Source organism: Zonotrichia leucophrys, chromosome 8 (genome assembly GCF_028769735.1).
Source record: "Zonotrichia leucophrys gambelii isolate GWCS_2022_RI chromosome 8, RI_Zleu_2.0, whole genome shotgun sequence".
Classification (NCBI taxonomy): domain Eukaryota; kingdom Metazoa; phylum Chordata; class Aves; order Passeriformes; family Passerellidae; genus Zonotrichia; species Zonotrichia leucophrys.
In genome coordinates this window covers 16,616,360-16,635,553 of record NC_088178.1, presented here as the reverse complement: position 1 = coordinate 16,635,553, position 19,194 = coordinate 16,616,360, and the positions used below count along the sequence as shown (strand labels likewise).

Sequence of the window (19,194 nt, the reverse complement as noted above, 5' to 3'; positions counted from 1 at the left end):
ATTTAGAAAGAGGCACTCCAGAAAGCTAACTAGTAAAATAGCTGCAAATTCAGAAAACATCAGCATCTTGTACATCACCAAATAGACTGCACATTGTAAGGGACAGGGGGACCTTGGCAGCCAGTTGATGCTGACCCTCCTGCAATCTGCAGAAGAGTTCTTGGGTTATCCAGGGCCCCAGAGCACACACCAAAATACTAACATTGCCCCAAACAAGTTCTGCAAAAAAACACCAGGAGAAAAGTTGACTCTTCTGTCATCAGTGGAAGACAGCAATGCTCTGTTCTAGATCATACAATTTTTGAAAAGACAGAGAAAATCTTTGCTAAGAGCACAGTGTCTTGGTTATTGGTAGCGATTTCAGTTATGGCCACAGCAACACATTGCACATCTGGGATGGAAAGAAAATTCCCTGTCCCAAATACATCTCAGCAATAGAAGCATTAAAATGTGCAGAACCTGGATGCATCAAAATCCTGACACCAAAAATCTGTTCTAGACACCCAGCTGCAGCCAAAGCAATGGCATTCACTTTCAATAGTTAACAATAAAAGTATAATTGTTACAAATGTAAATACTAGGCAGGAGATTAAAATAAACAAAAAAAAAAGGGGAAAAAAAGCTGCCACTCATCTCACTCTTATCAAGACATCATTTTGAATTGCCTTTGCCATTTGAAACACTGACAAGGCAGAACCTGCAGAGAGCACCATTAGTGGTTAAGAACACACAGCAAGATTTAGTCCAAGCCAACACATTGACATAATCTACTAAAAAATGGCTTTTTTAGAGAGTAAATAGTGCAGAGACACAAGTGGAGCATCTCATATAATAGTACACCCACCCCAGGAACTGCCAGCATCCCTGGAAGTTTCCAGAAGTACCTGGTTAACATTTGTGCACTATTGTCCTGGAAGTGCTTTTAAAGTTCCCCAAAGTCCTCTGTTCTCACTGAATAAAGCTTATATAAAGAGCCAGAGGAAAGTACAGTCTTTACAGCTGATCATCCCCAAGACAGCTAGAAAGTCACCTGAGCAAGCCAACTGCAAGGCTCAGTTGCCACATATTTTCTTCCAATTAACGTGTGCTTGAAATAGAAGTAAAATTCCATGGCACTGTTTTTGCCTGAATTTGTCCTCTGGATTATGACAATACAACAGCATAATACTACCAAAAAAAAAAAAGAAGAAAAAAAATATATTTCCAGCAGCCTTCAGATAATGCTTACCATGAAAGTTTTCTACCCTGTAAAGAAGTATTTAATTATAACTAAAGCAGTAAGTTGAATCTGGACACAGTATAAATCAATATTGTGGGTATAATAGAAAAGACAGCCAAAAAAGATAAAAGGATAACAAACTGCTTTTTAGTAAAGCTGTTAAAGAAAAGACTGTGACCTATAAGTGGTTTGTGGTAAAATTATATACATGAGGGAAAACAACAGTTATTTTCCAATTTTGTGCAGCTTTTTTGTTTTACATAAATTTAATCCAAATAAATAAAATGTGCCAAGTAGAAATGACTGGCTGAATGCAACAAGTCAAGTCATAAACTCCTCCCTTCATGACTTCTTTTTATTTAATACTTTTAAACACAGGATTATTTTTTTTTAATTATTTTTTGTATAATTCTTTTTCTTATTAACAGCAGTTGATTCAAGGCCATTTTCCTTCCTCCTCAATGTCATTAACCAGCAGAGCTTCCACAGACAATGCTCAAGGATCAGTCTTCTCTAACATGACAGAACTTGAGGCAAGAACACAGAATTCTTCACAGCTCTCCTCCAGACACAGCTTCTGGGTCTCCTGTTGGTCAGCCAGCTGCTGTCACATCAATAGATTTCTCCTCCCAAAGCCTGAATTAGCTAAGACAAGTCTGTTCATGAGGCAGATCCAGATGGCAGGTTCCACTGCAATTTGGAGAATTATCCTTCTCCACACCACTATGCTCTCTTTGCATATATCAGTAGTGAATTTCAATGTGCAGCCATCAATTAATAAGTATCAAGTTGTCATCACTCTGTTGTCTGCAAAGAAAAAATTCACAATTCTCCAATCAGCAAGAAATGCAACAGGAAGCACCTACCCATATGAGCTCAGTTTTGATCCTTTTGTTCTCTGCTCTCCCATTTCCACATACAACTCTGACTCCTGCACTGGACAATGATGCACAACCTCCCACAGTAGCAAAAGCTAAAGATTATCACTCCATCACCAGGCTTGTGCCCTCAGAACTGCACAGCATATTATGGTCTATGTTTATTATGCTCAAGCACACAAATCTCTCACTCTCCACAGTGACTTGCAGGTGAAACCTGAAGCTGATATTCTTGTTAATTAGTTGGTTTTCATTGTGTGCCCCCAGCAGCCACTGGGATACCTGCCCATCATCATCATCATCTCACATGTTCCTTTTGTGGCTATGGATCCCTTTCTGCAAGGGTACACCAAAAGCATAAAACTGCATCTCCCAAAAGCATCAGTATATCATTAGACAACAATCCTACTGCTAGAAGAGGAATTCTTACACCAATTGTGATTAATTGTTCACATATTAGTCCACTCATTCTCTCATAGCCTGGCTTCCTTGCACAGAGCCCACAACCATTCTGTGCACATGAATGGATAATCCTGGCCTATCTAGGGACAGTGACAAGGCCCCTCCTGTCTCTAACAGGATTCAGAGGTGTGTTATGCTGCCTCAGAAACACAATTCAAAGCAGACCAGCAAGCACCAGATGAGGCATTTGTCTCTCACCACCACCTTAAAAAGGACCCTTGCCACAATGCCCACAAGAAGACATTTACCAGTGAGTTTCCAATATTCTGGCAGATGGTATTCCAACAGTGTGCCTCTGACACTGCATAGTTTTGGGATCAAGCACCTGCAGCTGAATCACCCTCTCACTTTCTGCTACCACTCCAAGCTTAGTAGCAAAGCTTTTTAGAAACAGACAGCTTGAAGCAAAAACTTGGTTTGCTCCAGAACCCTTGGTAGTTTATGCTGCACTCCACAGCCCTCTCATCAGCTTCTGCATAGCAGTTTTCATAAGAGTACAACAGTTAAAACATGTTTAAGCTCAGAACTGCTTCCTTTGCATCAGCAGCTGACTAAAGATCTAACATGAAGTAAAGTGCAGGAGGAACAGCAGCACCAATATTTCCAGGCTGAATTCTGGATGCTCCAGCATTCGTGAAGCAGCATTTTGCAGTGAGAAGCTAACTGTTGTACTACTCAGGAAAACACACATTAAAAACACCCTACTGACCTCCTGCAGCAGCAGATGAGTGGAAAAGAAGTTCTGTCTTTTCTGTAGCCAGCACTGCTATGGTCTTTTAGAAATTCATGTAAATCTGTTGCTGGAAAACCACTTTGTTGGTATTTCTGAAAGAAAAAGCATTTCAATTACAACACATGAGAAGTTACTGGGCATGAAACGTTCTAAAATTTCCTCTAGTGTGTGACAGTTAAGCCAGATTATTTGGTTCAATAATTCAATATGTCTGTAGGAAGGAAAGAATCCATTCCCATCCTAGAAACACTACATAGCTTGCTTTGTTCCACCAACAATGTAAGTGGCAGAAAATTCACATTGTTCCCAGACTCTCTTATGTTTTGTTTGCTGCCCATAAGGCCAAGCAAGTGATCTCAGGCCATGATGGTTTTGATTCTCCCTTGTTCACAGTGAGATGCTGTGCTCACTGCAGGTGCCCTGGGCTCCTTTTCCCTAAAACCTCTAATTCTGGATTTGAAGGGTTCCAGTGTGACCATTCAATATTGCCATGCTGAAGAAATGCTATGAAAAAACAAGTTCAGCATACTGAAACAGCTCCCAGTTGATCTGTTTAAAATGTTCAGAGTCAGTAAAACACCATTTTGCAGATCAGACCATCCAGTAAACTAAGAAGTACAGACAATTAAGCTATATTTTGGGGTTCTTCAAAAGTAAATCTCTTGCTTGGTCTGGAAGTTGTAGTAGGTGTCAGACCAGCCTTACACCAAGACAAGCAAGAGATGAGGGCTGGAGGGTGGGATCCACATTCTCTCCCCCTGGCCACTGAGGCCACCAGCAGCACAGAGGGCAGAGAGCACCTGAGGTCAGAACAGAAGGTAATTACTGAGAACTGAGGTTCACTTTCAGACAGTCCATACTGGAAATGGATGGCACAACTTTAACTGGAACGAGAAGTAGTGCATCTCTCAGAAGACATTTCCTTTTAACCACACATTTCTAAGCAGCACATTAAGGAGGCCTGGACACCTAAATGACTTTAGAGTTATCTGCCTGAACCTTTCCAAACTCCTGCCAAAGGCACATCTCTGAGATGTCAGCAAACCCAGCCACCCTTTGCCACAGACTAAAGGAAAATATTTTAATAATCCCATCACACATCCGAAGCAATGGTAGATGGCATGGTGTTGAGTGATTAACAAGAATGAATGCAAAACTGAATAGAAGTGTAACAGAAAACAAATGTTTTACCTTTATGGTGTCATAGGAGTCAGTAATGAGTGCAATGAAAAGGCTGAGGATCATGTATATGAACAGACTGATGAAGGAGTACAGATACAGTCGGCTGAACATCCACACCAGGGAACTCTTCTCTTGGATTTGAGCAAATGTCGCAAACATATCATCACCATTGACCAAAGAAAACAGACATTCAGCCACTGTGTTCAGATCCTCAAACTAGAAAATGAGTACAAATTATTAGCAGAATGTGAAGATCAATCAAGAGTCAAAGATTGAGTTTTACTCAAAGCAGACAAAAAAGCCAACTCGGGCAATTAAATGCTACCACACTTTCCATTCAGGCCAAAATATACATCAGTAATAGAAACATGTAGAATTATCATCTTGACTAAGCACGATGTGTTGAGATCAGACATAGGAAAATTTATTATCAAGAAATAAAACTCATGATGTTCAACAGGCAGAACAGTCAATAACTGACCACCACAGAAAGCTACTGAATTATAGGCAATTTTGGACCTGCAGAAAAGTATCATTCCATCTCCCAAAGCACAGCTGAAGTGATTTCACAGTGCCTATACAGTAAATTAGTGGTAGCATGCTGGGAACACACCCACATTCTCTGGCTTCCCAGCTCTGCAGCATCACTGGAGTATGGGTAATAAATCAATACTGTGTTCAGGGGCCAGAGTCAGCACAGCCTTCAGAACTCAAATGGTCCAAGCTGAACTAACAATCTGTCACTCAGGAAGACCTCTATGAGCTGTAAGTACAAGCTACAGCTTTATTATGAAGCTACTGGAACATACTCTGTACAAAAACCATGGTTTAATTTCAAGGACAGTCTCTTAAACTCCAAACTCCATTTCCCCAAACTGGAATGTGTCCTGTAGCCACCAGGTAAGCCCACTTCCCATTTTGCTCTGCCCTTCCAAATAACTGGATTTCTTAACTCTAATTTAATGGACAATATGAATAATTAGCCACATTAAAACATTGTGCATTATCAATGAACTAACACAACTGTGGCCCCACAATGAAAACAAGATGTCAAGAGGTATATGCTTGTAAGGAGAATATATTGGTGCACAGAAACAGCAGGTCTGGTTCACACCTATGGCTTATTTTATCATTATTTTTTGAGTTGAATTTTAAAGCCATTGTGCAACTCAGCAGTACATTATCCAGGAAGAACGGAGGCACGGCACAGGTAATTTTTGAGCAGCTCAAGTTTTGATGCACTGACACAGGGACATTGCTAAGGGCTGCTCACCTGGAAACCCCTGACTGACATAGCACAAAATGCAGGACACCCACCCCCTCTCTCTGACTCTAGCAGAGGGTGTATTTCTGTATTTTTGAGCATAAGGAGCTCTCCAGTGTTTCTGCACATCAAGGAGGACTCTTCCCATCTCTTCCAGGAGGGCTCGGTGCTGGAGAGCCCCGGGAAGGCAGCCCTGGGCTGGGCTGCCTTGCACGGTGCCACATTGCCTTCCTGTGGGACCCTGGGGAACTGGCAGGAACGGGAATCCTCCACAGCTCCAGCTGCTTCCCTTGACATTGATCCATGACATTTAGGGAGGAGGTAACATTTTCATAGATAAGCATGCTGTTGATTGTCCCTCCTTTGGCTCAGATAAGGTATTTGTTGCAGGGAGGTTACAACAGTAATTATGCTGTGCCTTATAATGTTATAAACAACTGAGCCTCTGGTATGGCAGAAGATCCCTCTGCATCCAGCATCCCCCAGAGAAATGGATTGTCATTTCTGGGGGGAACATGCAGGCTGAACACCTGCACTGTCCAAAGGGGGAATTCCAGTAAGCTGGAGCAATGCAAGCTCTGGGGGCAGAGCAAGCTGGAAAAGCACTGTACATGTCCCCATCACACACACACTGTGTGCACCCAGAGATCCAGAACGAGGAGTCAGACATTTGTTAGTCATTAACAGACATTTAGAGTTTGCCACAACAGGAATCTGCCTCTGTTCAAACTGTCACACAGAGCATCTGCCAAGAGGAAAAGCAAACAAGCTTTAGGGCTGTTTTGGTTTGTGCTCTAGAATATACAAAGCCTTACTCCTGCACCCAGCTTGCAGACAAGACATACCAGGCACACACTTTGATACGAACCTTAAGAAAACAAACAAACAAACCCACAGCACGCCCCCACACAGGAAGCAAAGCAAACAAGACAAGCATTCATCCATCCCTCTATGAGTCACAATTTAGGAGCTGAAGTTACATGGCACAGGAAAGATTTGGAAAAACAAGGCCAGAGCCAAGGAGATTAAAAAAAAAAAAAAAAATTCCAGCGAACTATTTAGTGCCTCTGTAACCCAGCTGAAGTGGGATTGCCAGAAGAGGGCAGAAGAGACAGACCAATGGTCATGGCCTGGGCAAACCATCCCCTCACCAAAACAGCCTGGTGCTGGAGAGCACGCTGAGCACGCAGGAAAAGCAAGAATAGTTATTTTGTTAAAAGGAGCAGGTAGAAGGAAGCACTGATGGAATGACTCCCATGTTCACATTACAGCTATTAAACAGACATTTCCATTTAAGACACATTTCTGTTGGTTTGGCTAGGAGCAATACACACATACACAGATATTCCCATCATTGCACCACAAAAGGAGGGATACTGCTGATGTACCTTTTCATGATAAGGCCCCAGGACAATCCAACCACAGAAAGTATAGCCAAGATAGATCATCCCAGCACAACAGCAAAACCGCAGCACTTTCGGCAGCGAGGCCTGCATAGTCAAAATGAGCACCTACAAAGTCAGAGGGGAGCAAAGAAGGGGGGAAAAAGCAAAAAAATTAGAGAGAGATCTGGAAAAAAGCATATATATATAAGCTTTAATTGTTAGACATTTGATTCTCTCCTTACATTGTAGGTTTGAAAGTATCCCAGGTATCGGATGACTCCAACCCAGACAAACAGAGTTGATGTTCCAAGTAAAATGCTGCAGACATCATAACTTGTGAGGTTCTGAGGGATCCAAAGAGAGCAGGTGGTCAAGTTACAAAGCAGTAGATATGTCAGCTTGACAGCTATTCAGGTTCCAGCAGTTCAAACAAACAAAGCAGGACAGTCTAATACTGAAAGCCTATTGCTACATCACAAAAATCAGATCAATGTCAGCTGCAGTTATTTACTGAGATAATTTAAACACAACAGTGCTGCAAATGAAAGTACACCTATGCTGATATTCCTGAAATTTTACATGAAGCGCAAAGTCTGGAAGAAAAAAAGTCCTTAGTTTGGTTACAACACCGTTCCAAAATTAGACTGGATAACTCAAAACTTTTGTTTAAAAAGAAGGTTACTATTTGCTGTTGGGCAAAGAAGCTCTCATTCACTATTTAGAACACATGAGCCATCATTTACATGAAAAGTGACCCTTGGGACTACAGTTCTTTCCATGCTTCCATGCATTTACATCTCTGAACAGGTTCTCTGCCAGCAGATCAGAACCTGAGCATTGTTTCTATACAACCAAATCTACTTGCACTTTACTTTAGAAGGCTGGAACTGGTTGCAGTAGGCACAAGAGAGCCATCTAGCTCAAGTTTTCCTACCCTCAATCCCCACCTCAACCTACAGCCAGTGATTCCCAAGTGCTTCCTCTGAAGGCCGCTCTGGGATCTGCCCTTTGAGCCTCAGTACACATGAAGCAGGAGCACCATACCTCCTACTCTGCTTTTCCCAGAACACAAAGTTTTGTGAACACGTGAATTGTTGACACACATCTATTGGAGATGAAAAAAAAAAAAAGAAACAGAAAAAAAAAAAAAAAAAACACAAAACCAACCCCAAAATCCTCCTGCCAGCTGGACAAAGCACACTGATTTCAGCAAGCCCAGGCAGGGAGGTCAAGGATGAGCAGGTCACACACTGTCTGTGCCAATGCTGGCCAGGTAAGCAAGTTGTGACAGCTGTGTGTCCAGCCCCACAAGCCACCAAGAGCCCTGTGTCATTCAAGGGGAGGACTTGTGGCTTCCCAGCCCTGTATGTGCTACTTCTTACAGAATGAACAACTCAGATTGTTGGGTCTTTCTGTTGGGAACTGCCTACCACAGGTCCCATACCAGGAATTAGGGGTCTTAGAACTGTGGAAATAAGATGTTTAAATGGCCTACATGGTCTTACTGAAAGACTCTGGGGAAGAGAGACTAAAGGCAGTTATTAGATAAACTAGAAAATGGACTGAAATAAGCAAACAGATGACGATTGACTGTTATAGCTCACTTCCACCTGTCTCCAAATTAAAACACATTACACATGGTTGCAGCAAGTTAGAAATTTTTTAGCTGAAGTATGAGATTCTTACCTTGGCTTTTATTTCCATTTTTAGGATTGACCCAATGATTGTCATCACATCACTGATAATGACCAGGACGTACCACCCGTTCAGGAACTCCAGGCGGTCAGCATAGCACACACGGCGCTTGTGCTTCTCCAGGAAGAAATGCACAAATCTCTGTTGACAAACATTTAGATCATTAGTTACAGGTCACCTTGGATGAAAAACAAGGCAATGTTCAAGTTCCACACAACCCATTTTCCTATAGTATTCACTGGAATAGTAATTTAAAGCTGATTCTCAATGGCAACAGAAATAAATAGGAAAAAAATTAAGATGGATTTAGGCCAGTGAAAATGAACTTTCCACAGAACACTTGAATTCATAACCCATTCCCACCAACCTAACCATGGCCTGTTATCCCCTTTACCATAGGTTCTATCCACCTCTAACAGAGCAAGGCACCCAACTAAAGAAGTGAAATAGAACTCAAATGCAACTACAGGGCAAGAGCTCTCATTTCCAATAGAGCAAACAATATCACCTCTATGCCCAGCACAGCCCATCTGCTTTCACTTGCTCTTTTTGCTCAGGAATAAATGTTAAGTGCCTATTCCTGAGAGCAGTTTGACAATGCCTTTGTTGAATCATGTCCTCTTGACTCTTGGTCTTGTTTCCAAGCTACAAAGAGGATGCATTGAGCTAGATAAACAAGTATTTGTGTTTTCATAGCCTACCTGCCATGGACTCTTCTAACTCTCATAAGCCACATGCTTACAAAAAAACCAGAGTTAGATTATGTGCTGTGCTTTACATTTTCTCCAGTTGGAGCTGGCTTTGGGGGATGTTTATTAAGGCATTAATTTATAACTAGACCTCTACAGGAATTCTACTCTGAAACCAAGGAAGAAAGATTTGTGGTTTGGAGGTGCAGGACACATTGCCTATTTGCAGCACAAAGAATCAGAATCATTGTGTCTAAAATCCTGGGGGAAAGAGGGGAAAAAAAGTATGCTTCTTTTGCCCATGGAGAGATACAACAAAATACTTCAAATTACAGCACCACACAAACAGAAATAAAATCCATTCGCAGTTAGCAATTGTCCACCAAGATACCTGCACATCCTTCCTAGAGGTAACAGTAAGAGGGACACCTTGCAGGAGATTTTCTCACTTTAACACCCCAAGTTTCAGCAGGTTCCCCTCACAAGACCAGCAGCAAAGCAGCAGAGACCAAACCAGCATCAAGGCCAGGAGCCCTGTGCTCACCTTCTGCAGCCTCCAGGCAAGAACGATGGATCGTGTGCACAGGATGAGAGAGGCCAAGCAACTCAATATGACAAATCCATCAAAGACTAGAATATACTGGGTGTTCTTCTGGAGAACTGTAAAGAGACAAGGCAATAAGGTTAAATCTTTCCACATCTCTTTTAATGCAAGTTATGTGACATTTTGCAACAATTCAAATACTCTCACCCCAAAGCGGATGGATTACAAGCTATATTCTTCCTGCAAGTATATCTTGAACACAGCTCAGCAGAGAATTACATCAAGACAGTCATGGAGACTGGGCCTCAAGAATGAAAAATATGTTCAAGTTCTTCAAAATAAACCCAAAAATGGGTACATTAATACAGGTATCCTCCATTTTACCTGTCCATCTGTGCTTCCACAGTGTTACAACTACATGAGGCAAAAAAAAAATGCAGATTTGGTCTGTATCAACACCATTAAATTTTTAAAAAATTCCCACCTTAGTCTGCAATAAACTTGTTGGACTTTCCGTACTGTTTTCTTTTCATCCACAAATTTAAAACCCATAATGTGAACACAAATTAGGTCCTTTGCTTTATCACATCAACAGTCCCTATCTTTTCCATAGCATACATTTTTAACTATATGAAAGAGGCAAACACTCACTTTTAATAATTGCAATAGCCCTTCAGCTCACCTTTATTACTGAAATATGCAGGATCCCTCAGCTAGTGATTAGACACAAAATAAAGTACTCGGGAACAGGTAGTTGAAAGACAGCCACAGGAAATTACTGGCCAGAGATGCAAGCCAAGGCACTTTGAGGTTATTCAGAATATTCTATAAATTACCACTTTAATACGGGTACAACACAGCATTATCAGAGAAAAGCTGCCTTTGCCAAGGCAAAAGGCAGGCCACTTGATGTATTTATTAATCCATCATGCTATATAGCACACTAAAAAAAAATTGTTCCATCAGTTCTTTACAGCAAGTCACCACATGGGAGAAGCAGTTGCACAGTCTGCCACAGCTGCTGTTTCTTTAAGGGCCCTTTAGTGCACATTTCTGAGCTGTCAGACCAAGCCCTAACACGGAAATACATGGCAGGTGCCAGCCTTCGTTCATACATGTCATTCATCTACCAGCAGGGGCAAAAAAAGCACCAACAGGAAAAGCAAGCTTTCAGAAATAGTATGCTTCAATCAGTTAGAAGAAAATGAAATTGAAAGCTGCAGGAGGCTTCAGTTGGAAATGTATCCAGTGTTAGTGGGTTAAATTGAGTTATCTCAGAGCAGCACAATTACAAATCTATGGAAGAAACATTCACCCTCCTTGCAGGTGGAGCTCACTGGTAACACACACTGGCATGCAGAGGTGATCATGTCATCTCACAACACCCTCACAAGGATTTAATAATATTCTTCCAAAGGGATTATTTCCTAGCTCTTGATTAGCAAGCGGTGATGAATTGCATTAGGCAAGTTGCTTTGTTTTACAGGCAGGGGATGAGCAGGCTGGGGAATGTCCTGCTGGACAGACTGCCACAGACCAGGGAAAGCAAAGGGACACCCGTAAGCGCTGCTCGGCAAACACACATGCACCACACTTACCTGAGTTAAATATGTGCCAGTCTTTGCACTCCTGAATTTCAGTGTCACTGCCAAAATAGACCTTGATTTTTCCGCTGTGAGCTCTATTGTTGAAAGTTATCTGAAAATACAGAGCTACATCAGAAACAGGAGTAGCAAGATTGCATTCCAGAAAAATAAATCCTGCTAAGTGCCTTGGACACAGCATGTATTAATATTGTTGATCAGAGAGGCTTTAAGAAAGTTGCCACAATAAAGGATGGTGTAGACATAATTTGAGCAGATGAAATGTACTGCCTACAGAGCAGTATTCCAAGAGGCCAAACTTTCACTTACAGTGTTTTGAAATGCATAGCAGTCAGGCAATTCACGGGCATGGATTGTCTGAAGAGCAATGCCTTTCAGCTTGAAGGAGATTTCAACCTGTATTAGCCTGCATATTTGAAAAAGTGCACAAAGATATTTAAGTATCACAGAGATATACACAGATTGCACAAATCAGAATCCACCATATTAATATGAAAAAATAAGTTGAGATAATTTAAAGAACCTCATCACTTTACCTGTAAAATTCAAGATTGAAAAAAGAAGAGTTCAGCTTCAGTTCTGCCTTTTTACCAGTTAGTTCCTTTGGCTTTAAAAGGATACATTCTGGAAAGACAAGAGGAAAATATGTTAGCATAAAAACTTCACGGTGAAAGTGGCATTAAACTGAGAGGATCAGTGTGTACAGCAAGTCCTAATCAGGCAAAACATGAATTTTGAGCAAACCTATTCAGAGGCCCAGCTAGTGGGGTCAGAAGCAGGTTTGTGTACCAGCTTGTGAGCAGCCAGGACTCAGCTCTGAGAGGCAGAAAGGGCACCCAGCCGTGGATGGTACAGACTGCCCAGCATCCAAAATTCCCTATTTGAACCTCCTGCACGGAGGGGAATAGGTGTGTTTAAGAAAAGGAACAACAAAACACCACCTCAGCATCAACTGCAAGGATCTGTAGGTGGTTGAAGAGAGCCTCTTATAATCATAGCTGTCTTTTCTAGACAGGTGCTAAAAGCCAAGAGGGACATAGGCAAGAAGCATGGTAATGTTCCTGATTTTTGCCTCACAAAAATCTATTTGTTTTAAGTTTTAGAACAAGAATTCAAATACTCCACAGCAAGACATTTTAAGTACAACAGTACTGTACCTGTTTCAGTAGAAACATCAATGTTCAGTGTATCATTGGAAGGGAGCATTGTGCCTTTCTTGTACTGCTGTTTACAGATTTTTAGACCTGATTCCTCATGTTCATAACCAAGGGTCCCCAGGGATATGTTCTTTAAGTTCCTGTACTAGTTTAAAAACAAAAACAGAAATAGAAGTTAGAGAAAGTAATCTTTTTTTTGCATTAGAAAGCAAACTGAAACCTCAAAGTTATATGTATCAATACAGGCTTTTAAATTAAAATTCACACCTACCTGATTAATAACATAAAAAATGCTATCATAAGCATCCTGTTGTGTATATATGCTGCAGCTGTAGTCATCTTCATCAGTTCCAGAATAGCCTTTCAGGAATAGGTGTTTGAAAGCAACAGTGTTTTCCTCTTTGAATGAGACCACCAGCTGGTTACTCAAACCAAAAAAAACAAGCTAACAAGAGAAAAAAAAAATAGATTTGAATTTTGAACAGTGGTCAAGCACCAGCATTTTGGAAACAGCTTTAAATTACAATAAATACAAACCAGACAGGTGCCTGTTGCTGTAACTCTGGCGGGACAGAGCACCCTCTAACCAATGGCACAAGATACCCAAAGGCAAGGTTATCACATGCAGGGTAAGTGAAACAGACAGCAGCTGAGCAGACAGCTCCATCACTTGCAGATTTACACCTCATGGACCAACAACTCCAGCTGGGATTTGCAAAACCTCTGCGGAGGATGCATTTGGCAGACGAGAGAACTTAACAGGACACCCTGCTACCCCTGAAATGTTCTGCTTTGCTATGGACAAACTCCTGCTCCTTTCCTACCCCTGCCATGGCACAGGATCCGAGCAGTAAAGAGCCTCACCTGCCTGACCCAGGTGCTGCTTAAGGAGGCTGTAACAAGCAGGGACAGCAAACAGCAAAGTTACTACTGAAGACCTGTATTCCCCTGCCATATGGATGTTCCCCATTTCCACCACCTCCACCAAGGAAAACATAAACAGAGCCTAGGAACTGCTTGGTTTTCCATAAGAGCTTCCTCATACGCACAGTAGCAGGAGGATTTCCCCAAGCCTGACATCTGAGCAAAACCAAGGGCTGACAAGAAAAGTCTCAAGCAGCAGTCCAGAAAAATCTTGTGGCCTTTGAAAACCAAGCAGCAGAGCACCCCTTCTGCTCTCAAAGGACAGTGGGAGACTGGGGCAGCAGACAGAAAAATCACATATTCAGTGATAGCCAGAGAAATGGAAGTCAGGTTAGTACGGGTGGCAGTACTGAATCTTTCCAGAGAACAGGTGAAGTTGTATTTTGTGTCATCATTCACATGCAAAGTCTGTCCTGTCTTTGAAGGAAGAGAAACAACCCAGCCTGTATATTTAGCTGTTCTTGCAAACCCTCAGATGTCAGTCTTGCATTTCAAAGGTTCAGAAAAAGCAATTTCTACCTATGTGTGTGTCCCATTTTCTTCCTTCCACATGCAGTCACTGTTAGAGGACTGTAACATAACCAACTGCACTGTGGTACCAGTGCAGTTTACAAACACCCTCTGCTTTGCCTCCATGTAGTATCTCAAACAGTACATGACTTCTCAAATGTATTATTTGATGACAAAAGCAAGAGGCACATCCAGTTCCTGCAGCCCAGCCATCCCATCATCATCAGAAACCAGAGCATCTCCATATTGAACATGGACAACCTAATTTCCTCATTAGATATCAGGAAATACCACTTTTTAAATACTCCAATGAAACTGTAATCCAAGAATGGAACAAAAAGCCCTACTGTGACAATAAGCCTGAAGACAGTGTTGAATTTCGTGGCAAGAGTAATTTGCTTTAAAGTAAGGCAGAAATGGCAAAAATTTGACATAACAGTTTAAGGCAAATTACTGCCCTAAAAAAATACTTTAAAGCAATTACTGCCCTAAAAATCTCCAGGAGGCTTTTATAATTTATGTTACTCTTCCCACTAGAAACACCTTTCATAGTATTTTTCCTTTATGGACTGAAGTGGGAGGTTCAAGCCAGTAACAAGCACCCAGGGATGGCCAAGGCCCAGGAGCACAGACCTGCCTCTCTTGCACACCATTGCTACTCCAAGAGTAAAACCAGAGGCTCACCTGTGTTGTAACCATAAGTATCTTCAAAATCTGCAAAGCCAATTTCCATGGTATCTGACCTCTTGCTCTGTATTTTTCACATGGGTTCATGAAGTAAAACTTCAAATCCTCTTTCAAAGCCATCTCTTTTAGATCTAAATCTGACTGAGTCATCATATTTCTGCCACAAACAAAACATATTAATTAGAAACCAACAGAATATTTTGGCAGACAATTTCCTCATTGCAGTATCACCTCAGATCACCATATGACATAAAAGGTCCAAAATAGTTTTTCGGGTTATCTTATGGAAATGCAAACATATTTTCCTGTGATCACATAATTGAGAAGCATTCAAACACATCTGATCATTAAAACACACCATTTAGACAAATAATTAATAAGTATTAAATAAGAGGTCTGTAATAGAAAGAAATGTAGACTTGCTAGTAAAAAAATGTAATTGAAACAAATAGGGACCCCTGTTAACATGTTTGTCTAAATAACCCACATTCTAGCAGAAGAAAAAGGTGTCTTAAAGATTATACAAGAGCAGGCTTTACACACATTTCTCTTATGAACATGCAGCTTCAAGGGCTACATTCAAAGGCATTTATTTATTTAAATACCTGGGCATGTAAAAATCAGAGGACCAAGTACAAAGGACTGTTGTTGTGTTTTAAATCACCTTAGGTTTCTCCTTTTCAACTGACTGGGACATTGAAAAACCTTCACCCATCTCCTGATCATTTTAACCCTGTTTTCCAGTGCCATAAACTTTCAGAACTTTCCTACTTCACACACAGACCAGAACACAACTTGTAAATTCTTTTTCTCTCTTTACATGTTAAGAGGATCATATCTGACACCAGCTGATTATCAGTCCCATTTACCATTCAGAATGTTGTTCCCAATGTTCTGAATTTTATAAAGGATACCATTTTGTCTGAGGCTCAAAACCAAAAGCATTGATTCCAAGTTTTCAGGTACTTGGAATACTTTTTAATTTTTACATTTTGTGTCCTCGCCTGTCTGAAGTGCACAGATATTTAAGCTCAAACTGTAGATCACAAAGCATATTTGGTTTGCTAGAACCAGCTGTCCCACAAGAAGAGAAATTTCAGTTAATGAAGCAGAGTAAAGCTGACACTGTGGGGTTTCCTCAAAGAGGAAGTGAAAACTACAAAAAAATCTATTTTAATATCAAAAGCTCAAAAGTTATCTTTCCATCACAGCCTTAAATCAATCTTTCATGAAGACAATGAGAGGGAGGACCATTTTGGTTTTTGAAGCAGGAAAAACATGAGAAGTTTCCAAGAAAAAGAAACTGTGGGCAGCATCCCTATTTAAATTTATAATAAAAACACACTGGACTGGCTTCAGTAATGTCTAAGATACAAAAACTTCGAAAGATGCAAACACAGCTGCCAGAAGAGGATGTGATAGTTACAGCTGTGAGCACTGACCAAGGACTCAGGTACAAAGGTGCCTCAGTCCTGCACTGGCCCCCAAAGCCATCGCTGCTCCGTACCAGCCTCTCCCACAGGCAGCAGTGCTTGTTTGTGTGGGCACGCAGAGAACAAGAGCCAGCCCAGAGTGAAACTGACAGCAGGAGGAGGGCAGGAAAGAGGAAACAGAACAGGATTAAGCCAAATCTGGCCACATTTTAAAGCATGAAGGTATGACATAAGAACCACGCCAAGACTTCAGCAAAATCCTTCCCTAATCTTCCAGTAAAAGCATATCAGAAGTGACAAATCTTTAAAATAAAAAAAGCAAACAAACATAGGCCAAAACCTCACAAATCAAACAACAAACTTTATAATAAACTTTTTTAAAAAAAATATTAAAATACAGAGCATGAAAAATATACCAGTTACTCCAAAGATGTGTCAAGACCTCACAGATATTCCAAAAACTTGATGTTGACTAATAACAGCACTTTCCCCTTTACACAACTCTCACTTGTGGCTAGGGATTATTATTATTGATGTCTTTAGCTCCCTTCATTAGTTAACTGGAGAAATTATGACCAGGAAATTTGTCAAAGAAAGCAGCACAATTTTTTGCTTAAGAGAGATCAAAGATTCAAGCCTCTATCACTGTTGGACTTTGTCTTTCAATTAAAAAAGAGGCATTCTCTGGTGTAGTATTTAAGAATTCATTTTTAAACAGGTGAAACAGGTAACAGGGCAACAGGTGAAATAGATCAACTGGTTTTGAACTCATTCATTTCTAGGATAGATTAAAATTTACATCCAAATAGACCACATTAAATCAGCAAAACTAGAACCTTCAACCAAAGCCCCGAAGAAGTTTAAAAGCTCCAAGAGATTACCACTGATTTACCATATTTAAACCAAACCATCTAATTCTACCACATGGTCATTAGCCTAATAATCTAAACCTAATTGAAACACGGTACCCAGCTCAGCACAGAGTAATGAAGCAATTAAATCCTGACACAGTAGTGTAATTAACACCACTCAATGGGTTTCCATAGAGTGTTTTGGAAGCACCGACACATTCAAATTTTTTTGTGAATGAAGACTAACTGTATAATGCCTGCTGAGCTGCACATCCAGGTTCATGTGTCCCATACATTATAACCGGTACTAACTCAGTTCTAGCAGCTGCATTGCTGTAACCAGCACTGCACTGCTGTACCTGGTAGGACAGTCTGCTGTTCAGCTGTTCTGTAGCGAGGCATTTTAGAGCTCAGCATTCCACTCAGCAAAGAAGTTTCAACAGTAAGGACAACAATTTACAGCTACCTACTCCTGAAATACACGTGTAGTAGTTAGCTCTTCACCCAGCAGAAAAAGCACCATTGAATCAAGAGCTAAAATGCGCTTAGTAAGCGAGCACAGTCACTTTCATTAATGAGTAACTCACTAGAGCAGCGACACTAACAGTGCCCATCAGAGCTCCGTATCAACAACATTTATCTACTCGAGCTCTGTATCTTGGAGAGCTATTAACGAGAACCCTGCGGTCCTAAGGTGGCAAGAAGGAGAAAAAAACCGGGGAAAAAAGCCATCACTGAATTGAGTTCTACACGACAGCCTGGGCAACCCCAGCTTCACCTTCCCGATCTGTCCTAAGCTCTCAGCACTCTGCCAGAGGACGGCACCGCTTCGCTCTTCTCAGAAGCGGAGGGGAAAGCGCTCCCGTGCGGGGCTCACACCGTCACTGCCGCGCTAAACGCGCCCGGCAGCCGCGGGCGGAGCGGCCGCAGCCGGGGCAGCGACGGTGTGAGCCCTGCACGGACCTCTGCGCTACGAGCAGCGTCCCGGCGGCGGGCAGCACCCACCCACCCACCTACCTTGAGCGCAGCCCGAGGCACCCGCGCCCGCCTCCCCCCTGTGCCTCCCGAGCGGCTCCCGCCGTCCCCGTGCCCCGGCGCTACCGCGGCCCCGGCCGGCGGGATGGGATGGGATAGCCCAGCCCGGCTCGGCCCAGTCCGGTCCGCAGCCGCTGGCGAAGGCGCGCCCTGACCCCGCTGCCCGCCGGGCGGGCTGACCCGAGGGCTCGGCACCGCGCCCAGCCCGGCTCAGCCCGGCCCGCTTCCCTCACCCGCTAACGGCGGCCCGCCCGCCGGGGAGGGACTTGAGGGGGATCTCCATGGGCCGCGGGGTTCGGCCGCTGCCCGGCCGGGGCAGGACTGCGGCGGAGCAGCCCGGGCCCCGCTCCTGCCCCGCTGGCCGCGCCGCCTTTATGGGCCCGGCGGAGGAGGGAGCCCCGCCGCACACGTGCCCTGAGCCCGCCCGGCCCCGCTGCCCCGGCCCGAGCGCGGTGCTCTCACACACACCGTGTGACTCCTGGGGATGTCCCGTGAGGGGCTGGGAGTTGGGCTGCATCGCTCTTGTGGGTCCCCTGCAATTCACCAAAATCTCTGCCATAACAGGAGTTGCCTTACTGCCAAATAGTAGTTGTAGACACGGTAGTAGTTGTAGACACGGTAGTAGTTGTAGACTACAGGTGTAGTAGCTAGCCTCACCTGCAGTCTTCCCTGTAGCATGCAGGGAAGACTGCAGGTGAGATTAGCTGCTGCAGAGTTAGCTGTCTTTGCGGGTCAAGAGGTATTTAGTTCCTCAAAGGATGTGGTTAAACGCAGTTACTCCAAACTAGGGTGATCAAAACGTTAAGAGGCATCATAGCAGCGACTGAGCTCTCTACCTGCCCACACAGGGGACATGGGCAGCACAGGATTCTTACACAATGCTCTCGGATCATGCTGTATTTGGTTGTGGTCACACTGTATGGGAGAAGAAGGAACAAAAGC

At 42.7% G+C, this 19,194-nt stretch overlaps 1 protein-coding gene across 2 annotated transcripts; it reads right to left on the bottom strand.

Moving 5' to 3' along the window:
- Positions 1-1,541: 1,541 nt before the first annotated feature.
- Positions 1,542-18,608, bottom strand: MCOLN2 (mucolipin TRP cation channel 2). 2 transcript variants are annotated; one of them, XM_064719609.1, is made up of 14 exons: positions 18,486-18,608; positions 14,931-15,090; positions 13,084-13,257; positions 12,813-12,957; positions 12,192-12,279; positions 11,965-12,061; positions 11,650-11,749; positions 10,052-10,167; positions 8,810-8,959; positions 7,366-7,467; positions 7,127-7,249; positions 4,484-4,690; positions 3,269-3,384; positions 1,542-2,026 (listed from the first exon to the last, which is right to left on the bottom strand). In XM_064719609.1, the coding sequence occupies exons 1-14, from the start codon at positions 18,533-18,535 to the stop codon at positions 1,990-1,992; spliced, it is 1,665 nt and encodes a 554-aa protein (XP_064575679.1). In that variant the 5' UTR covers positions 18,536-18,608; the 3' UTR covers positions 1,542-1,989. The 2 variants fall into 2 exon arrangements, with proteins under 2 accessions (XP_064575679.1, XP_064575680.1); XM_064719610.1 differs by lacking the exons at positions 14,931-15,090; positions 18,486-18,608 and having other exon boundaries at positions 1,851-2,026; positions 12,813-12,952; positions 13,084-13,209.
- Positions 18,609-19,194: the final 586 nt, after the last annotated feature.